Below are 22779 nucleotides of genomic sequence, written 5' to 3'. Positions count from 1 at the left end.
GTTGGCATATCTGGAAGGCGCGGTGTCAAGTGGCTTTCGACAGAGAGAGACTTTCAATACAGGCGACCTTAGCAGAGCTCTGGATCTCCATCATCCACTCCTTTCGAGGCCGATGGGATCAAGTGCAGGGCAAGTTCAGGGCTCGTCAGGAGCTCCGAGGTCATTTCATGCGCACTTGGGGCGGCCAGGACCTGTTCTTCGTAATACAAGCAAGTAGCCCCAGATGGCGATACACCCCCTCTCCATGGCTTCTTGACCCTATCCCCCCCAAACCGCCTTGAGAGGCTTGTATATATGATGTATATGTGACTTTCACCAGCTCCAGCTTGGTCTGTTGAGCATGAACACTTCTTTGTATTCAGGGATTTTTTCTGAAATAATATAATTAGCCACACTTTATTTGCAAAATTGCTGCGTACTACTTTCCTTTTCTCGGGATCCCACAATCTATACACCATTTCACTCTCGTCACCATATCCTAGAAAAATGCATTTACAGGACTTTGGCTCAAGTTTACTGCGTTTTTCTTTACAAATGTGCACAAAAGCCTCGCAACCAAACACTTTCATGTGAGCATATGAAGGTAGCTTGCCCGACCACACTTCTTGGGGAACTCCCCCCCCCCCCACCACAAACTTGTTTGATGACCGATTAATTAAGTGTACGGCTGTCATAATAGCCTCTACCCAAAAACCATGGGGTAATACAGCATAAGACAGCATCGTACAGACCTTATCCTATATGGTCCGATTCATACACTCTGAAACTCCATTTTGGGGTGGATTATGAGAGGCAGTGAGCTCCCTCTTTATCCCTTTGCTGTCACAAAATACCTGAAAGGCCGTGGACACATATTCCCCACCATTGTCAAAGCGAAGACACTTAAATGTCTTATCTGTTTGATTTTCAGCCAATGCCAATAATTTTTTAAACTTGTCAAGCACTTCATCCTTGCTACAAATAGGGTAAACCGATATCTTTAGGGTAGCATCATCAACAAAGGTGACAAAATATTTCTTTCTCCCTAAAGATAATCCTAGCATCTAACATACATCTGAATGTACTAACTCTAGAGGAGAAGATTTCAAAGAAAGAGACTATTTATGAGATGTCTGTGCATGTTTGCCATAAACACAATGATCACAATGCTCAAAATTAGCATAACAAATACAAGACAAGTAACCCAAACGAGAAAGAACTTTCATTGCTGTTTGACTCATGTGTCCTATTGACCCCCTATATAAACAAAGAACCACTCACGATAAGGGGTGACATGAAAGGAAGCACCTGAATTGAGAATCCAGGTATGCAAGTAAAGCATGTGCACCAAAGTGTGAAGAGACAAAGAGTATGTCACTCCCACTATCAGTGTCATGAGTGACTACATTCAGCTCTTCAATTTTGGCCCTGCTCTTCTTAGGCTGACTGTTATTTTTCTCTTCGTTGCTATCGTCTATCTTCTTGCTCTTTCCCTTCCATTTGTAGCAGTCACGTTTGAAGTGACTCTTCTTGCCACAATGATGGCATTCAATATCTTTGCTACGTGATTTACTGTGTTGAATCTTTGCTACGTGATTTATTGTGTCCCTTGCTATCAGATTTGCCTTCCTGTTGTGATCTACCCCTAGTATGTAAAGCACTAGAAGACTTACTGGATGCATTATTCTGCCAATTCATTTCCTCCATGAATAGAGCACTCTCTACATCAGCATACAAAAGAATCGCATTCGAATTGCTCATAGCAGTCCTGAATGTATCCCAACTCTCTAGAAGAATGCAAAGCAAAAAAGAAGCCTTAAATTCCTCATCAATCAAGACTTCAAGGCAACCAGCTGGCTGAAAATGGAGTTAAACTTACTCAATTGAGTACACATTGATGTACCCTCTTTCATACGCAAATCCAATAAGCTTTTTCAGCCAATACACTTTGTTTGCAGCACTCTTCAATGCATAAAGTTCTTCCAGTCGAGTCCATGTAGCATATGCAGAATCCAAACCTTCAATGTTAAACAGCAAGGCATCAGAAATCGATAGCTGGATGGTTGAGCGTGCAAGCTCATTTAACTCATCCCAATCGTCCTATTCCATATATGCGGGCTTGGCCCCTTGTGTCTTGATCGGCTTTGCCTGCTTCTTTTGTAACAGGATATTGTAGCACTGCTTTTGCCAAACTGCAAAGTTATGTGCTCCTTCAAGCTTCTTTATGTGCATTAGATTATTGGTGTCATTACTGCCAGCCATGATTCTCAGCCCAAAAGTGACCAAAAAACAGCAAATGCAGGCCCAAAACTGTCACCCAAGCGACCAAGGTACAAACAAGGTACCAACCAGCAATAAATGACCACTTAGAAGCACAGATTTCAGATCTGTAATTAAATTTTCAGAAGCACCAAACTATGTGCTATAGCATTCCACAACTGATTACAGCTGTTCCAAGGGCATATGCATCACATTACATGAGAAATCCCAAATTTTAACTGCAATTTCTGTTGTACATGTACCCACAGGCATAAAATTTGATATGAACGGTCAAAAGCCCCAAAATTTTGTGCTCAAAGCATCAACCACACATCTGCATTTTCTCTGTCATGCATAGGACAAGTCAATTTTGCCAAAATAGAGCAATTTCAGTAAAACCCCCAAATTTTACCAAGTGTTGATGTCCAAATTGCATGGAATTGAACCTGCATGTACATAAAATGACCAAATGCTGCACAGATTTTGCCCAAACTGCAAAAGCCCCAAATTGCACAGGGTCCAATGTGCATCAATGTCGAGAAATTTGGTAAATTTCAACCCAATTTGTGCATGTACATGAAAAGCCCCAAATGTCAGAGGCAAGATTTCACAAATTCCTGCAATTTCTAAGACAAATTTGCTTGTCCTACATCACATTCCCCAAATCTGGAAAAAGCCCCAAATTTTCTGGCCAAGATTGCACAAATTTCAGTGAAATTGACTCATCCAAGAAAAAATCTCACTTGTGTTTGAGAATCCCCAAAAAAATTCTAAGGCCTGCACATTTAATGTCTGCAATTTCTGGTCCAGAGAACACTGCAATGTGTATCGAGCACAAATTTGGGAAAAACCCCAAATTTCAAGACACAGATTTGCCTTCTGAGCTTGCAAGTGTGAACACCCAATAATAGGAAGAGGAATTTAAAAAATTTTGAAGGGGGAAAATGTTGGATGACGGGTTCGTTGACCCATCAGCGATGACAGCGCCCCTTTGCGAGAGTTCGCTACCGCGTTCGTCCTCAGCCTTGTCGACCCGCCACGCACGCCACACAGTCCTGTCACGCAGGACAAACCCCCGTCAATCGTGTGACATAGACGCCCGTCAGTCCCCGCTAGTCGTCGCAACTCTGGTCAACGCCCCACTGCTAGCCGTCACCCCACTCGCCAGTCCAACAGTCATTCGTCAGCTGGAGCCTGGCCCTGTTGCACTCTCCACACCCCGCCTTCTGCAGCTCATGGCCTATTCAATGGTTGCCTACACGACCTGTCACCCACAAACTCACGACCTGAGCTTGCTTGTCAGCTCCTGCTCGAACTCCGAGAAGTACGAACACCTCAACCGCAACTCTGATACCAGTTTGTAGTGACGAGTTAGGCACAAAGATCGAGATAGCAGGTTTTCGTTAGTCGCAGAGAGACAAAGAGAGCGATAGAGAGTAGGGCAAAGAGTGAGCATGTTTTTAGGTACAATAACGAGTGTGTACCTCTAGGTTTTTTAGATAGATATATATATGTAAGTACAAGTGCTAAGGGTGTGTTCACACCTGAGCACATTTAAAAGGCACGAGGGCCTTTATTCCCAACACATAACTTCCAAGTATTGTTCTCATCAATGTTGTGCACTTTGATCACATAGCATTCAGCCACTGAGTATCCTCCAAAGCTTCCTCAACACAAAGAGGTTTTTCACTATAAGTAGTGGCTAATAAAGCACAGTTTCTAAAGTTTCCTGATGCTTCCAAGAAGCTGCTTTAGTACATCCAAGAAGAGGGACCGCTTGTCTGCTGTCCTGTAAGGTATCCAGCAGCCATCTAGGCATTATCTTTGCTTCCCAGATACCAACCCTTTCTAGGCCTTTGCATCAACATGATCTACTACCTCACATGAGGGAAAATGAAGCTGAAAATCAGCGTGAGCAGGTTGCTGAGTTTGCTGCACCATGCATGAGATTGAGTGGGTGATGGTCAACAATCTCTCGCAATGATCTGAATAATGGCATAAGCAAATCAAACACATTTTCGAGGCCAACAGTTGACTAATTTTTCCAATCACACAAAGGTACTTCTGAATTTTCAGCAAAGACAACCTCTCTACTGACAAGCACTTTGCATGTAACCAATTGATACAACCAGTAGCCTTAGTGTCAAGTGCTCAATACTATACCCAATAAATATGCATTTAATCACTTTGTTGTGCAAGTTGTGTCTCTTTCAAGGGGAACATCAATATAGGCAAGACATCCAAAAGTACGCATGTGTACAACCACTAACCTTCTACCATTCCATGCCTCGTGACGCATGATAGTCTTTAATGCCCAAGTAGGTGAACGATTCAGCACATAGCAAGTTGTATGAGCCAAATCCAACCAAGACTTCTGTAGCAAAGACTTTCCTTTAAGCATACATCTAGCCATCTCCATAAGAGATCTATTCTTGCGCTCAGCAAGACATTCTTCTGCAGTATACAAGGCATAGTGCATTCATGAAAAATCCACAAGGTTGTCTATCATATGCATCAAGTCTCTTCAAGCCATGACATAAACTATCAATGATAACAATCACATTATCATCATACGTGTCCATAACCACACACCATGGCCCAATGAAGCAAACTTCAAAGCCACTAGTAGCAATGTTTGACACTAACAATAAGTTTTTTTGAATGCCAAGCACGTATAAAACCTTCCTTGAGGTGATAGCATCCCCATTCACTACAGTGATAAGGATTTTCTCAATGCCTTTGACTAAATAAGTAGCATTGTTGGCACATGTGATAGTGCCCCTTGTGTAGCATTGACCAAAGAAATAAAAAGATGCTTGGATGAGGTGATGTGCTTGCTAGCACTACTATCAAAAAGCCAATGTTGCTTATTGTCCTCTATTGAAAGGCCTAGATCATGTATGGTGGGGTCATAAGAACAAGACATTGCAAAACATATGAACTCAAAGTTTCTGCAAGATGAGCAGCCTTATCCTTTCCACCACTAGGGGCACTAAACATGGTAGTCATAACAACCAATGCGGCTTGTTTCTGCTTCTTATCCACAACCTTGCGCTTGTGGCACTCAAAGATCCCATGCCTTGGTTTGCAACAATAGTTGCATCTCTTGCTTTTTTGCTTGTCATCCTCTTTGTGTGAAGAAAAAAATAATGAGTTACCCTAGCCCTTTTGATGACTAGATTAAGAACATAATGACTTTCCTTTGCCTCTATGATCAAAGTAGGCAAAGCTCAAATCATCAAAGGCAATAGCAGAGTGGTTGAGATAACTTTGCTCCTCTTGCAATAGAAATGTGGTCTACTCATCAAGAGAGTATTAATGCACATTGCCCTAACAAACCACTTACAAGGCGATAGCAAACCTCTGATATGACTATGGAAGTTTGATAAGCACAATAAAGACAAGATAGCTCTCGGATATCTCCTACTCAATGTTCACCAATTGCTCATATCAATCTATAATCCATGTAAGATAGGCATCCATATTACCTCCTCCATGCACCTTCTCAAAATCTAATCGCTTTCTCAAATAGGCACCACGTACCTCATTCCTAATCAGATAAAGAGATGCAAGCTTATTCCAAGTACTCTTTGTAGTCCGATATAAGTGGATCTGCGGAATAGTAACTCTCTTGATTGAAAGAGCAATCAAAGAGTGTGCTTAAGCAGCACGCATATTGCAACATGCCTGATCGGCAATGGAAGCAAGAGCAATAGTAAGTCTTGAAGAGCTAAAAGTGGCCGTAGAACTACCTGAGGTAGAAGTAGTAGCACCTACGGTTGCAGTAGGGCACGCTGGCTCTACCTGTGAACCAATGACAATTCCCCAAAATACTTTCAAAAATAATACATGATCGATCATCTACAACCAACTGGAATAGTTGGTACCATCCAACTTGTCACCAACTGAAAGCATCCCAAATGACTCAATTTATTTGTGTCATTTTTGCACACACTGATTACACAAACATAGCTTAGGCAACTGCTCAAATTTGTTCGAAAATGGACAATGGAGCCTCTTTTCCAATACATGTGTACAAAAAAGTTGGCTAAAAATTAAAATGAGATGAGAAAGAGCTTACAACCTATGCGAATGTCAATGTAGATGTTGTTCAAGCATTTACACGTAGAAATGTCAAAGCAACAAGCTGAACTTTGTCAAAAACAAAGTCAATTTGGGTAATGTGGACAAAAATCACCGAATATAGTGTGTGAATGTCAAAGAAATTAATTCAACAAACATCCATGCAATGGAAGGTGAATCTAGCAAAAGCCCTAAATTTTCTTATGAAATTTTTAAGAATTTCAAAAATGGGAAAAGTTGGTGGTAAACCCCTAGTTATGTTTATAGGGAGCATGCAATTGAAAATTTCTTTGAAATTCAATTTGAGACAAGCAAGATGGACCGAAAGTTGCACAAATTTCTAAAAACCCCCAAATTGAAAAAATTAGGGTTTCTGTATCCTTAGGGTTCCTGAGATTTTCTATGCAATAGAAAATGCCAAATACAAGCAAGATGGGCCCAAAATTAGTATTGGTGGTAAACCCTTAGTTATGTGCACACGGTGCACGAAATTGAAAATTTCTTTGAAATTCAATATAAGATGGGCAACAAGTTGAACAGAAAGTTGCATAAATTTCTAAAAACCCCAAATTCAACAAATTAGGGTTTCTACACTTCACGATTTCTAAGTTCTTTTGTGCAACCAAAAATCGCAAAGATGGGCAAGATGAACCTAAATTCACACAAATTTTTTGAAAATCCAAATTCAAAAATCAGGGTTTTCTAGATTTTTTCAAGTCTATAGAAAATGATGGATAGGACTGAGAGAAGCTATGTGTAGGGTTGTGTGGCGGGTTGTGTGCACAACTATGTGGAGAATGCATGTAATCCGTGCAAAGAGTGAGTGCACAACAGAAAAAGTTGTAGCTACGTTGGCAGGAGAATGGGGACTACAAGCAACAATACCATGAGACTCCATGTGTTAGAGCTAGTGATGGAGCCTATGTAACAATGGTGGCAAGGCCAACAACACAATGGCTTTGATACCACTATTGGATTATATGTCCAGCTCAATAAACACAAAGTGTAGTAGAGAGTAAGAGTGACGGTACATATACAAAGAGAAGCATACAAGAGTACCTTCACTTAAATAAAAGAACTCTCCCATGCAAGAGGGTAAAAGGATTTGTTGTGAACTGAGTGTAGTGAACCAAGGCATGACGACGGACACATTTGAGCCTTCCCTTCAGTATGAAAATTTGGCTGAAAACGCAAAAAACAGGTAAATGCAGGCTGTCAAAGTATCGACCACAAAAAAGTATGAAATCATCAACAGCCGAGTCAAAATTGTTGCATGTAAAGTCCCTTCATGGTGTAAATAGTCTTATGAGTGTGAACACACCCTTAAAGTACCCTAAGATATAAATACATTCTTTTATTCTTTGTGTACCATCACCATCTGACACACCTATCTCTACATTCACTCTCTCTAACTCTCAACTTTGCAGCTCGCGCCTCGATCTCGCACTTCATTGCGCACTCTCTCCCCTTCAAATTGGTATCAAAGCATTGGTAACAATGTTTACGCTTCCCAAGAAGTGTTAATCAAGTCTGCACAAGAAAAAAAGCTAGCTTTTGCACAACAATTGACGGCTGAGGTGACACGCAACAAGCGTCAAGTCCAAGACAACAGCAAGCGTGACGGCACTGGACTTCGTGTCCAGCATGACAACTAGCAACTACTATGCAACAGGCGATGTCTAATGGGGGAACCAACGTGGCAATGCGCAAGTGACGGCTGCAATGAGTTGTCATGCCCTGCGTGAAGCGTCAATAGACAGGCGACAAGCCAACGGGGTTCAAGTTCACACAACGTGACTGTCGTCAAACAAGCAGCCGGCAAGGCTCCAAGTCACAAAGCATGATTGGCCGGTCAACGGACCCCGTTACTTCTTTTTTAAGTCACAAATCCATTTTTTCTTCAAAATCTTCTTTGAATTTCCCCTTGGCTTGATGGGGGTTCATGCAAGCAAGCACAAAGTTCAAATTTGTGCATATTTATGCCCAAAATTTTGGGCCTTTTCAAATTGAGTGCTATTCATGCAAAATTGAGGCATCTGCGTCAGAAATTGCACACATTGTGCGCGTTTGAATTGAGAATTTTGCCAAATTTACTGAATTTTTGTTCATTTGAGTGAAATTTCTCAACATTAGACCCATAAAATTTGAGTTTTTTCTGTATTGAAGAAATTTTGTTCAGCTGAGTCAAATTGGCTAACGTTCATGCACACTTGGTCCCGGAAATTTTGGGGCTTTTGCAAAATTTTGTGAAATTTGCTAAATTTTCCTATTTTATGCTTTCAGAAACATGTTAATGCAATTGGGGCAGATTTGATACTGAAATTTTGGGGCTTTTGCTGAAATCTATGGATTTTGCCAAAGTTAATACGTGAAATGCACTTTGGGAATACTGTGCTGAAGCAATCTTGTTATCATAAGAAAAGTGATTTGAGCATTTTTATCTCCCGCTTGTGTGATTTTGGAGAAATTGAAGAGATTTCTTGGTGCTTTGTGTATTAGAAGTTGATACGAGCACATATGTATGCAGTACACATATCGGACAGCTCCCATTGAGTTGATGTATTGCTGATTATTCATGTTGCAACAATCTTAGTAATCATTTGCAAATCTCGGGTTATTGCAGATGTATTTTTGGTGAAACTGCTGAACTGGGAGTTAACTGGCAGTGATGTATGCATTTAATGTATGCTGAAATTGCAGTCATACTCTTGAAAGTCATTCATTCTACTGCTGTACACATACCTAGACTGATTCTTGCTATTATTTGCTGAAAATTTGGGCTGAAATCAGCTGAATATTCAGCTCATTTTTGTTGTCATAAGTTGCAGCATTTAACTTCTGGTGTATTGTTGAAAAATGACTGCAAATGTTTCTAGCAGCAGTGACACTAAATCCCTCTTTGAAATCAAGAGGTTTGATGACACTGGCTTTGACTTGTGGAAGGATAGGATGCAAGGCATTTTGTTTCTCAAGGACTATGAAAATACTCTCTTGGAGACTAAGCCTGCAACTATGACAGATGTGGATTGGGCTAGACTTAATAAGAAGGCCATTGCATACATTAAGATGGCAATGTCTGATGATGTACTTATAGACATCAAGCGTCTTGAAACAGGTAATGCTATATGGAAAAAGCTTAAGGACACTTATAAAAATACAACTCCTGTGAATCAAGTGCATCTTGTGCGTAACCTTGTGAACGTGGAGTTGGATGAGTCTAAGCCAGCATCTGAGCATATAAGTGCTTTCACAGGGGTTTTGAGTCAGTTGCAAGACTTTGGTTTGGCGGCTTTCGATGATAAATTGAAAGCTATTTTCTTATTGATGACTTTGCCTAACAGCTGGGAATCTTTGGTTGTGTCACTTAGCAACAACCCCACTTTGACTTTTAATGGTGTTAGAGGTTCAATCCTTAACGAAGAAATCAGAAAAAAGTCTAGTGGTGAAAGCAGTAGCTCAGCTTACCATGTAAGAGATAAGTTTGAAAAAAGGGGTAATCCAACCAATAAAGGGAAAAGCAGAAGCAAAAGCAAGGGCAAACAGCAAGATGTCACATGCTATCAGTGTGGGAGTAAAGGGCATAAAAAGCCTGATTGCTGGTACTTTAAGAAAGATCAAGAAAGAAAGAAACATCAGGGTAAGAAAAAGAAGGATGATAAGAAAGATAATGACAACTCTTTCTCAAAAGAAGTTGCAAAGGCAAATGTTGCATCTATTGTGGTGATTGAAGAGCTTCCTAACACTAAAGAGACACTTGTTGTAGCCTCATGTAATGATGCAGATATTATGGCAGCAGCAGGTGATATGCACATCACCAAAAAGGAGGTAATTGAAGCCTTACTTTCAGCTCATGATAGGCTGTCATAATCATGGATAGTGGACAGTACTGTCTCTTTTCATGTTACCCCCTCTTTGGAGTCATTTTTCGAATACACTACAGGTTGCCTAGGCAAGGTTTACTTGGATAATAACTATGCATGTGAGATAGAGGGTGTTGGCACCATTCACTTGGCTCTTGAAAATGGCCAAGAGCTGATTTTGCAAGATGTCAATTTTGTACCTGGCATAAAGAAAAGTCTACTATCAGTTAGACAGCTTGATGCTAAAGGGTATTTCACTACCTTTGGTGGTGGATCTTGGAAAGTCCATAAGGGTTCTATGCTGATTGTTGAAGGCAACAAAAGGGGGACTTTATATTGCTTGCATTGTAAAGCAATACCTGGCAAGTTCTTGGGTATGGCTGAAGTCCATTCACAAATGGAGCTTTGGCACAAAAGACTTGGTCATATGAGCCAAAAAGGCTTTCAGGTTCTCTCCTCTTTAGGGAGATTTGATGTAAAAGGCTCTGGTCTCAAATTTTGTAATGATTGCTTATATGAAAAACAAGTGAAGTCTCCTTACTACTCTGGTGCCATTAAGAGGTCTAATGCTCTTGACTTAGTACACTCTAATGTGTGCACTATGCATGTTAATTCATATGGGGATGCACGCTACTTTGTTACTTTCATTGATGATTTCAATAGAAAGTCATTGGTGTATCTACTTAAGAGCAAAAAGGAAGTGTTGGATGCTTTTAAAAAGTTTCATGCTTTTGTTACCACACAAAAAAGGCTTAAGTTGAAAGCCATAAGAAAAGATAATGGGGGTGTGTATGTCTCAAATGAATTTAATAAGTTTTGTGAGATACATGGCATTAAGAGGGAGTTGACAACCCCTTATAATCCTACATCAAGTGGCGTGGTTGAAAGATTTAATCACACACTTTGTGAGAGAGTCAGATGCATGCTGTCCACAACTAATCTTTTGCAACAATTTTGGGGAGAGGCTCTTAAAACTGCAGCTCATTTATGCAATCACTCTCCCAATCGTGCATTGGAAAATGGATTCCTAAAGAGGTTTGGTCTAACAAACCTGCTTCATATGACCATGCGTGTCTTTCGTTGTGATACCTTTGTGCATGTACCTGTAGAACAGAGGACCAAACTGGACATAAAATCCATCAAGGGCATCTTCATGGGATATGGAGATGAGTGAGAGATGGGTTATAGAGTTTGGCTTCCTCAGAGTAGGAAGATAGTACGCAGCCGAGACGTAGTATTTAATGAGGCAAAGTTGCTGAAAAATGCTACACATGGTGATCTTGACAAAAAGAAGGTCAAATTTCAGCATGAACAGCCAGACATTCACCAGCCATTAGCTGAAAGTTCTATCCCTTTCGATGCTGAAAATGAGAAGCAACCTATTGTGCTACAGCCAGAAGATCATGGGCAGCAAATAGATGCAGAGGATGAAATAGGACAGTAAGAAGAACATGTTGAAAACAGATTACAGCAACAAGAAAATGCTGAAAATCAACCACTTGGTGATGGTGTGCACATTCCTCAGGATGTAGGCCCACTGCCTAATAATACAGATCATTGGGTAAGAAGGTCTACACGTATCAGAAGGCAGTCACAGAGGTTTCAACCATCTTTGGATTACATTCTGCTAATTGATGAGGGTGGGCCTCTGACATTTAAAAGAGGGTGAGCCTCTGCTGACTGATGAGAGTGAACCTCTGACATTTAAAGAGGCACAGTCATGTGAAAACAAGAGAAAGTGGAAGCTTGCTATGCACGAAGAGATAAATTCTCTATATGCAAATAACACATGGGAGCTTGTACCTTTGCCCAAGGATAGAAAAGCTTTTCCTAATAAATGGGTTTACAAAGTGAAATGTATTGATGGGAAGCCCAAGTACAAGGCACGGCTAGTTGCTAAGGGCTATACACAGAAGGAAGGCATAGACTTCCAGGAAGTCATTTCACAAGTGGTGAAGATGACTACGCTCCATGTTTTGTTAGCTCTCACTGCATTCTTGGATTTAGAGTTGGATCAAACGGATGTGAAGACTGCTTTTCTTCATGGTGACTTGAATGAAGAGCTGTATATGAAGCAACCAGAAGGATTTGTCATTCCAGGAAAAGAGCATTTGGTTTGTAAGTTGAAACGCAGCTTATATGGGCTAAAACAAGCCCCTAGACAATGGTACAAAAAATTTGATACCTTAATGCTCAACCATGGATTTAAACACAGTCATGCAGATCACTGCTTATACACTAAAAAGGCTGATGATGGCAGCCTTGTTGTGTTGGTTTTATATGTGGATGACATGCTGATTGCAAGACAACATAAGATTACTTTGAATGCTCTTAAAAGGCAACTGAGTTCAGCCTTCTCCATGAAGGATTTGGAGCAACTAAACACATTTTGGGCATGCGTATTAAAAAAGACAGAGGGCAACATTTGTTGTTTCTCTCACAGGTGAAGTATATCAGCAAAGTACTTGACAGGTTTAATATAGCTAATGCTAAGCCTCTTGGTGTGCCTTTACCGCCACATACAAAGCTTAGCAAATCTGATTGCCCTAAGGATAATTTAGTTGCTAGTGCCATGAAGGGCATACCTTATGCATCACCTTGTGGATCTTTGATGTATGCCATGGTTGCAACTCGCCCAGACATTGCTCATGAAGTGGGAGTTGTTAGCATATTTATGTCTAACCCTGGCAAGCCACATTGGAAAGCAGTGAAATGTATCTTCATATACTTGAAAGGTATAAGTGTATATGCTATGGAAAGGGTACACTAGAGTTGCAGGGATTTTGTGATTCACACATGGCAAGAGATCTTAACACTAGAAAACCTACCAGTGGGTATGTTTTTACTTTGGCTGGTGGGGCTATCTCTTGGTGTTCAAGATTGCAAAAAATTGTGGCACTGAGTACTACAAAAGCTGAATATATTTCAGCCACCGAAGCTTCTAAGGAAGCTATTTGGCTTGGTCGTTTGGTCAAGGATTTTGGTCTTTCTTCACATACTCTAGTGCTTGGTTGCGATAGCCAGAGTGCAATATGTCTAGCTAAAAATGCCATGTTCCATGCACGTACCAAACGCATAGATGTTCGGTATCACTTTATTCGACGGATCTTGGATGATGGTCTTGTCACACTGACTAAGGTCAAAACCCAAGATAACCCTGCAGATGTGCTCACTAAGTGTCTTGCAAAGGCTCAACATGAGCATTGCATTTGTTTAGTGGGAGTTAGTTAGCTTAAAGGTACCACTTCGATACTTTAAGTGGGAGGTTGTTGGCTGTAAAGTCCCTTCATCTCCATATAAATAGTCTTATGGGTGTGAACACCCTTAATGTACCCTAACATATAAATACATTATTTTATTCTTTGAGTACCATCACGATCTTGTACACCTATCTCTGCCTTCACTCTCTCTAACTCTCAGCTCTGCAGCTCGCGCCTCCATCTCGCACTCCATTGCGCACTCTCTCCCCTTCAAAAATGATGGCTGGGCAGATCAAAAGGGCAGCTGTACCAGTTAAAACACAGGGTCCAGCACTGAAAAACGCAGTTAAACAGGCCACAAAGCAATTTTGTGCTGCCTTTTGGCTGTCAAATGACATGCCCCAGCTAGCCAGATCAGGACAGCAGCAAACACAAGGTTTGAAGCACTTGGGGAGAGCAATCAGACTTGAAACAGAAGTCAGAAACAAAGGACAGTACCAGAACCAAAATGCTTGGGCTCTAATATCAGGTCAAAATGATGTGAAGCAATGGAAGCAAAAAGATAGAGGTGCTGTAAACATAGAGAGCTCAACAAAAACAAGAACATGAACCCAGAAGTAATGAACTCAGGAAATGGAACCCATATACCATGGCACAAGAGTATGTACAGAGGCACAGACTGTGGGCAACCAGCAAAGTGCTCCTGGTCTCCTCTCTTCAACAAGTTGGTGTGTGCATGCATGAAAGACAAATGAGATGGAGAGGGGAGAGCCTATAAATAGGCAATAATAATACATCAAAAGTATCAGGTCAGGTAGCATCAGTTAAAGCCAACAAAACAGGTCAGTCAATTGGGAAATATGTACATCGCTAACAGCAGCTTGCATTTCCATCCTCGCGAGGACAGCCAGCTGACATCTATATCTTCCCAACCTACTGCTGCACACGAGGCTGCCATGAGTCAGCACACCTTGCATTTTGCTGCCCCAAGTCACCACACGATATCATGCTGCCAAAAGGACTCTGTTTCACCCCCTCTTTTGCTGCCCACGACATCACCTGTGGACTGTCCCTGCTGTGTTTTGCAATCTCTCATGAGTATGATACACTCTTGAAGCTATTCTCGGCATCTCCAACACCACCCTCAACTCTCCTCATTCCAGTCCTTGAGACACGGAGGTGTGAGGCACCATTATATAATTTGCTTCATATATCGCTCACCTTCATTGAGCATGTGTTCATCGAGTTGTCATACAGTATGGGTTCTCTATGTTTGCCCTTAGCATTCTTTTGCAAGAGGTATTAGGTGCCTAGCCAAAAGCTTCTCCCATTGGTGCACCCAGAGTTGTCCTATGGTGTCAGTTTGACATGAAAGGCTGGCCACCGCTACCTCAACTATCTGCCTAGCTTCATTATCTGGTATCTATCCTAATCCGAGTGTTGGGGAAATTACAGAAACATCTCTAATAGAGAGAAGACGTAGAAGGCAAGACAACAGCATCATGTTCAATGCAATGTCTAAAGTAAGTGATGCGTAGTGGCAAGACAATGTCCGGAGATGAAAATGTCAAGTAGAGAGCAAAACATGAGCAAGAGTAGAGAGTAAGAGTCAGAGAGAGAGACACACGATGTTCTTGGGTACAATCCTTAGTGTGTACCTCTTTAGGTTTTAGATAGATATATATAAAAGTACAAATGTGCTAAGGGTGTATTCACACCCGTGCACATATAAAAGGCACGATGGATCTTTATTCCCAACAACCTCCCACCTAAAGGCAATGTGCGTTAAGAGGAGAAAAGAATTAGCTAAGTGTAGGTATGTACAAAGCCGAAATACATATACCTATCCAACTCCCATCATCTATCGACAATGAGACCGCTCTGCTAAAAGACCCTTCGTGAGAAGATCTGCAGGATTATCATTTGTATGCACTTTGACAAGCTCAATGCTCTTGCTGTCAAGTACATCTCTAATGAAGTGATACTTCACCTACTTCCTCTTTGCATGAGAAATGGGATTCCATGCTAGCATGATAGCACCCTGACTATCACAATAGAAAACAGGTGACTCTCTAATGCCAAGCTCTCCCACCAAACATGAAAGCCATAAAGCCTCCTTGCATCCCCCATTGGCAGCCACATACTCTGCCTTTGTAGTAGACAACGCAACACACTTTTGTAGCCTAGAGATCCAAGAGACTGCTCCTCCTGTGAAGGTGAACACATACCCAGAAGTGGACTTTCTGCAATCCACATGACCAGCATAGTCTGCAGCCATACAGCTAACAACAGATACCTTCTGCTTTCCAAAGCACATACACAAATTCTTTGTGCCTTTAGGTATCTCATAATACCTTTCACTGCTTCCCAATGCTTTTTACCAAGGTTTGCCATGTATCTCCTAACCACTCCCACTGCAAAGGCAATGTCAAGTTATGTAGTAACCATAGCATACATCAACCTGCCAACTGCTGAAGCATATGGTATCTTGGCCATTTCAGCCTTCTCATCATCAGATACATGGCTGTCCTCTTCACTGAGTTTCACATATGGAGGCAATGAAACCCCAATTCTTTTCCCCCCCTCCATATTGAAACGTTACAAAACCTTGGAGATATACTCTTGCTGAGATAGATAGAGTAAGCCTGTCGATCTATCTCTGAGTATTCGCATACCAAGAATGTGATTTGCATCACCAAGATCCTTCATGTCAAAGCTGCCATGAAGACTTTGCTTCAGTGAGTCCAAGGCATGAGTATTTCTGCCAGCAATCAGCATGTCACCAACATACAAAACAAGATAATCAGGCTGCCATCTGCTGCCTTCTTGGTGTACAAGCAATGATCCACTTGACTTCTATGAAAGCCTTGAGACTGCATGAATGTATCAAACTTATGATACCATTCTCTTGGTGCTTGTTTCACCCCATACAAACTCCTTTTGAGTTTACATACCATTTTTTCTTTCCCTTTTTTAACAAACCCTTCAAGCTGCTGCATATATATGTCTTCATGCAGATCACCATGTAAAAATGCAGTCTTTACATCCATCTACATGAGTTTCATATCTTCAACTGCAACCAAGCCCAAAATGGTTCTCGATGTAGTCATCTTGACTACAGGAGAGAAAATTTCATCAAAGTCAATACCATGCTCCTGCTTATACCCCTTTGCAACCAATCTTGCTTTGTACTTTGGTGAGGAACCAGAAGTGACCTTCATCTTGTAAACCCATTTGCATGAAAGTGTTTTCTGCCCTTTACGCAACTGCACCAAGTCCCAAGTGCCATTTTTCTCAAGAGATTCCATTTCTGACAACATGGCCTTATACCACTTCTTGCTGTCTTGTCTGTCCATTGCTTTCTTGAGGCAAGACGATTCACCACACTCTATCAACATGACATAATCAACCACATTGTTTGCACCAGGAACAAATCTGTTAAGTTGTCTGGTAACCCTAGACGATCTCCTAACCCAATGCTCATTGTTTGCTGGCTGTTAAGCATGTAAATTTCCATTTTCAGCTTATTTTCCTGGCATTTCAGCCTGCAAATCAGCATTAACAGCTTGCTGACCTGGTTGTTCCTGCACATGTAGTGGCTCATTATCATGGGCAATAGCTGGCTGATCATTTCCAACATCATTTCTTGCATTTACAAGTTCATTTACAGCAAGTATTTGCTGCTGTACAACGGGCACATTTTGCTGTCCAAAATGTATTTCTTCCCAAAATACAACCCTACGGACCTCCTCAGTCTTTTCAGGTTGTTTATGCATGCGATCTTTCCGGAAAATAACATCATTGCTGCGTACTACTTTCCTTTTCTCGGGATCCCACAGTCTATACTCCATTTAATCCTCGTCACCATATCCTAGGAAAATGCATTTACATGACTTTGGCTCGAGTTTGTTGCGTTTTTCATTACGAATGCGCACAAAAGCCTCGCAACCAAACACTTTCAAGTGAGCATATGAACATGGCTTGCCTAACCACACTTCTTGGGAAACTCCCCCCCCCCTCCAAAGACGTGTTTGGTGTCCGATTAATCAAGTGTACGGCTGTCATAACAACCTCTGCCCAAAAACCATGGGGTAATGCAGCAAGAGAGAGCAACATACGAACCTTATCCTGTATGGTCCGATTCATACACTCTATAACTTCATTTTGGAGTGGATTATGAGAGACAGTGAGCTCCCTCTTTATCCTTTTGCTGTCACAAAATGCCTGAAAGGCCTTGGATACATTCCCCACCATTGTCAGAGCGAAGACACTTAAGTGTCTTATCAGTCTGATTTTCAAACAATGCCGAGAATGTTTGAATCTTTTCAAGCACTTCGTCCATGCTACGAATAGGGTAAACCCATACCTTCTATGTACCATCATCAACAAAGGTGACAAAGTATTTCTAAACCCCTAAAGACAACCCTGGTATCTGGCATACATCGAGATGTACTAACTCTAGAGGAGAAGATTTCAGTGAAAGAGACTTCTTATGGGACGTCTGTGCATGTTTACCATAAACACAATGATCACAATGCTCAAAATCAGCATAACGAAGACAAGGCGAGTAACCCAAACAAGAAAGCACTTTCATTTCAATTTGACTCATGTGTCCCAACATCGGCCATGCAACAAAGAAACACTTGGCTGCTCAGTCACGGCAACAACAAGGTCACGCACACTCGATACATGGAGAGGATAAAAGGTATCACTTTTACAACCCTTGGCAATCACTCTAGATCCCTTACAGATCTTCCATTTCCCATCACCAAAGGTGGTATGAAATCCATTGTCATCTAGCTACCCTATGCTAATCAAGCTCTTCTTGAGCTCAGGTACATGCCGTACATGCTAAAGTATGAAGACACAACCATGCTGAAACTACAACTGCACATTGCCAATACCTGCAATGTCACATACATAGTTGTCCCCAAGATGAACAAGACCATATCGACCCCCCTGTATAGTCAGAAAACCACTCACGATGAGGGATGACATGAAAGAAAGCACCTAAATCTAGAATCCAAGTGTGCATGGCATCATCGGTATCTGCAAGTAAAGCATGTGTACTAAAGTGTGAAGAGACAAAGAGTACGTCATTCCCACTGTCACTGTCATGAGTGACAACATTCACCTCTTCAATTTTGACACTGCTCTTCTTAGGCTGACTCTCTTTCTTCTCTTCCTTGCTATCATCTGTCTTCTTGCCCTTTCCTTTCTCTTTCTTCCCTTTGTAGCAGTCGCGTTTAAAGTGACCCTTCTTACCACAATGATGGCATTTAACATCCTTACCACATGATTTATTCCATCCCTTACTATCAAATTTGCCTTTCTGTTGTGATCTGCCCCTAGTATGCAAAGCACTGGAAAACTTACTGGATGTATTATTTTGCCAATTCATTTCTTCCATGAGTAGAGCGCTCTCTACATCAACATACAAAAGGATTGCATTAGAATTGCTCATAGCAGTCCTGAATGTATCCCAACTCTCTGACAAAGTGCAAAGCAAGAACGTAGCCTTAAATTCATGAATTTCAAGGCAACCAGCTGGCTGAAAATGGAGTTAAACTCACTAAAGTGAGTCGACATTGTTGTATCCTCTTTCATACGCAAATACATAAGCTTTTTCAGCCAGTAAACTTTGCTTGCGGCACTCTTTTGGGTATACAGTTCTTCCAATTGAGTCCAAATAGCATAGATAAAATCTAAACCTTCAATGTTAAACAGCAAGGCATCAGAAATCGATAGCTCGATGGTTGAGCGTGCAAGCTCATTTAACTCATCCCAATATTCCTATTCCATATCTGCGGGCTTTGTTCCTTTGGTCTTAATCGGCCTTGCCTGCTTCTTCTGCAACAGTATATTATAGCATTGTTTTTGCCAAACCACAAAGTTTTGTGCTCCTTTAAGCTTTTTAAAGTGCATGAGATGACTACTGTCACTGCTGCCAGCCATGATTTTAAACCCAAATGTGACCAACAAATTCAGCAAATGCAGGCCCAAACTGTCACACAAGTGACCAAGGTACAAACAAGTACCAAAGTTCTTGCATATACATGAAAAGCCCCAAATATCGAAGACAAAATGTCACAAATTCCTGCAATTTTTGAGACAAATATCACTTTGTGTCTTGCTCACATCAAATCTAGACAAATCCCCAAATTTCTCAAGTCGGGTGTGCACAAATTTCAGTGACATTGGAAAAAAATCACTAAAATGTGAAAAGCCCCAAAAATCATGAGCAAATGTGCACCAATTTTGCAATTTTTGAGTCAGATTGTCCAGTTTTGCATTAAAGTCCCCAAATCTGGAAAAAGCCCCAATTTTTCCAGGTCAGATTTGCACAGATCTGGAAACTGTGCTTCCATGTGTGAACACTGTCAAAGGAAAGGGGGTAAAAGAAAAGATTTGGGGAAATTTTTTTAATTTTTTTTTTAACACCTAACGTGGGGTTCGTTGACCCGCCGGCCTGTCGCATCAATTACACGACACGGCTGGTCACCTATCTCGTCATGCGCCTGCAAATTGCTCTGTCCGCCGGTCTTCCCCGTCACATTGTACATGCGCATGCCTTGTCGCCTGATTGCTGTGCCTGCACCTGCCTTGTCGCCTAACTGCCTCATCACGACTGCTTCCCCGTCACGCACACCAGGTCCATTGTAGCCTGCCTGGTCCCGACCGTGTTGTCTAGCACCCACAGCTGCCTGCTGACGTCTGTGGACTGGGAAGCGTTGGGATTGTCTGCCCAGAACCTTAAGCTCTGATACCAATTTGAAGTGAGTGATGCGCAATGGCGATGCAATGTCTGGTGATGAAAATGTCAAGTAGAGAGCAAAACATGAGCAAGAGTAAAGAGTGAGAGTCAAAGAGAGAGATGCATGATGTTCTTGGGTACAATCCTTAAGTGTGTACCTCTTTAGGTTTTAGATAGATATATATGAAAGTACAAATGTGCTAAGGGTGTGTTCACACCCGTGCACATATAAAAGGCACGATGGCCCTTTATTCCCAACAATGTCAACACATTCATTTGCAGCTGCCCATTTTGTACACTTGTTTACCTCTATGCACAAAGCTAGATAATGCACAAGTGCTTCATTTTGTATGAGATTCATTCCTCCTCGATATCTCCTCATTCACAAGTACTCTGAGGAGTCTTTTAAGTACTCAAAATGCACATTCACAAGGATTGGTGATTCTGAATGAAACATCAGAACTTCAATAAATTAAACATGACACATGCTAACAAGTCCCCCCTCTCATCAATTGGACCACTTGTTTAGCAGGTAACAGACACTTTGATCAGCCAAAAGCACAAACAGCATATACAGTATAGATCAACCAGTATGAATTTGCCCACACGAAACTTGGGTAGACATCTCAAATAGAAAGGTGGAAAGCTTCCACTATGATTCTGCCTGCTACCAAAAGCGAGCAGCTGTTGGTTCACATCAGATAGAGCTGATGTGTAAGGGCAAACCTGACACAACAGGTATAATTGCAGGCACACAACTATTGTTCAAAGGAGAAATCAAGTACATCATAATGCTTAACCTTGATCATCGGGCTTATATCAAAGCACAAACTTTCTCTGTTGGAGAATTTTGCAGGTATGCACTGGTCCATCTGACTCCATTGATTTTTCAAATTCTGCCGTCTAAATGTAATCAAGACACCTGTGAAAGGAGACCCTGTGTCTACACTGAATGTACATCAAAACCACTTTTAACACCTATCCTTTCCACATTTATACACCTCAATGTGTCCCAGTTCACATTTTCTTAAACTTTGTTCCTCAAATTCACGTGAGCTCTAACAAATTCTGGTTCATGAAATATGGACAGCATACTACAACAGTTCTAGAAAAGAGCCACCATCATCTATGACTTCTTGAATACAAACAATGGTGCAAAACAAAAACAAAACTCATATTCTAGAATGTAAGCATCCTAGAAATTGTACCTGAGTAGCCTGCATTCCCGTCAATGTTGCCACACCCATAAAAATGAATCCATCGGCAATCAGAAAGGCAAGTGCACCAGCATGGCGTGTACCAATATAATTGATCCAAGCTCCTACTGACTCAGGAGCACTGGGGTCAGACCACAGTCCTGCAAGCTCAACCATAAATTTCTGTATTTGGACCTTATAACCTCGGACTGCAGTATTTACATGCCTATGTTTTAGAGAGCTAAATCTTGGCTATAAATTAATCCTGAGATGGAAAAAACGTAATATGTGGAAGAAATTGTATACTTTGGATTGTTACAATCCCAGTAATCAGCATGGCAGTACACTCCAGGCAGAGAAATAGGAAGAAGTCCCACTTATTCCTCTGCAGCAACCAGAAGAGAGGTAAAGTATAAGCACTGGTCAGATGAAGGTATCATAGTTGACTCTCAACTTCCTTTTTAATGCTTTAGTAACAATTAAAATAGCTATTGGCAATATATCAGATATTTGCTCTTTCACAGATGTACCATGGACTCTTCAACTTGGGCAGCTCAAATATATCCTTTTAACTCACAATTCATAACAATATGGGCACATGTTCAGCTGTCTGCAGAAAATACTGTCATACAGGTGCATTCAAGAAAACAAACTGCAACATATAAGCAGTTATATAGAGACGACACCTCAAATACACTGAATGCCATATCAGAATCAGAACCTGCATAAACTAACACTGGTGTAGAAATGCAAAACAAATAAATGATCGACACGATGTAAGAAGAAACCTGCAAGAACTAGCCATAGCCTTTCTGAAAAGGTGCAACTTGCCTTTGGTTATGACTAACAGTACAAATACCATAAAGCAGCCACACACTCAAAACCAAAAGATAAGTATAATGCACTCAAAACCAATAGATAAGTATAACATGTGTGATACGAAACAAATCACCTATTCAGCATCTTCTCATCCTTACCTATTGCATGTAAACAGCCAAAAAACTCAATGAAAATAAGAAATCAAGCAATCTTTATAACTCCTCTCCAGGCTGCCATTGGAACATGATCCCTTCTGTTTTATGGAATCCCAAAGGATGAGGGCTGGAAATGGCAAGTGGGCACAATGAGAGATGCAAGGGCCAGTTCTACTGTCTACATTAGAAACATAGATCAGAGTAACAGACTCTCCTCTGTAAGAACACTGAGCTGGATGCTTTCTTCTTTCTTTAATCTTCTTAGCTTATGTTCCTGAAACTCTAGTAATTCTCAACCACACATTAACTTATAATTAATACTTCAGACCTGTTCTTACAAGCACCAAATCATTCTCTAATGTTACCCTTCTGTTGGGCACCAGCTGGCCTGACTGTGATGGATAAGTCATGTACTCAAGGGATATGTCCATCCAGATCCACCAGGTATGCCTATTGGCAGCCATTTGCAACTGC

At 41.2% G+C, this 22779-nt stretch overlaps 1 protein-coding gene across 1 annotated transcript in view; it reads right to left on the bottom strand.

Annotated features, from left to right (window-relative positions):
* TIP1 (Ankyrin repeat family protein with DHHC zinc finger domain-containing protein) overlaps positions 1-22779 on the bottom strand; it is a 75160-nt gene that overhangs the window by 11334 nt on the left and 41047 nt on the right. The window contains exons 11-12 of the mRNA XM_087701045.1: positions 21638-21716; positions 21344-21492 (exon numbers count right to left, since the gene is read on the bottom strand). Of these exons, the coding sequence (XP_087557171.1) occupies positions 21344-21492; positions 21638-21716 (228 nt within the window). The remainder of the gene's footprint in view (positions 1-21343; positions 21493-21637; positions 21717-22779) is intronic.

The sequence above is a fragment of the Lygodium microphyllum genome, chromosome 20 (genome assembly GCF_053477565.2).
Source record: "Lygodium microphyllum isolate KBCC chromosome 20, Lygodium_microphyllum_v1.1.10, whole genome shotgun sequence".
Taxonomy (NCBI): Eukaryota; Viridiplantae; Streptophyta; class Polypodiopsida; order Schizaeales; family Lygodiaceae; genus Lygodium; species Lygodium microphyllum.
The sequence above is the reverse complement of the archived record's forward strand: the minus strand, read 5'-3'. Positions and strand labels throughout refer to the sequence as shown.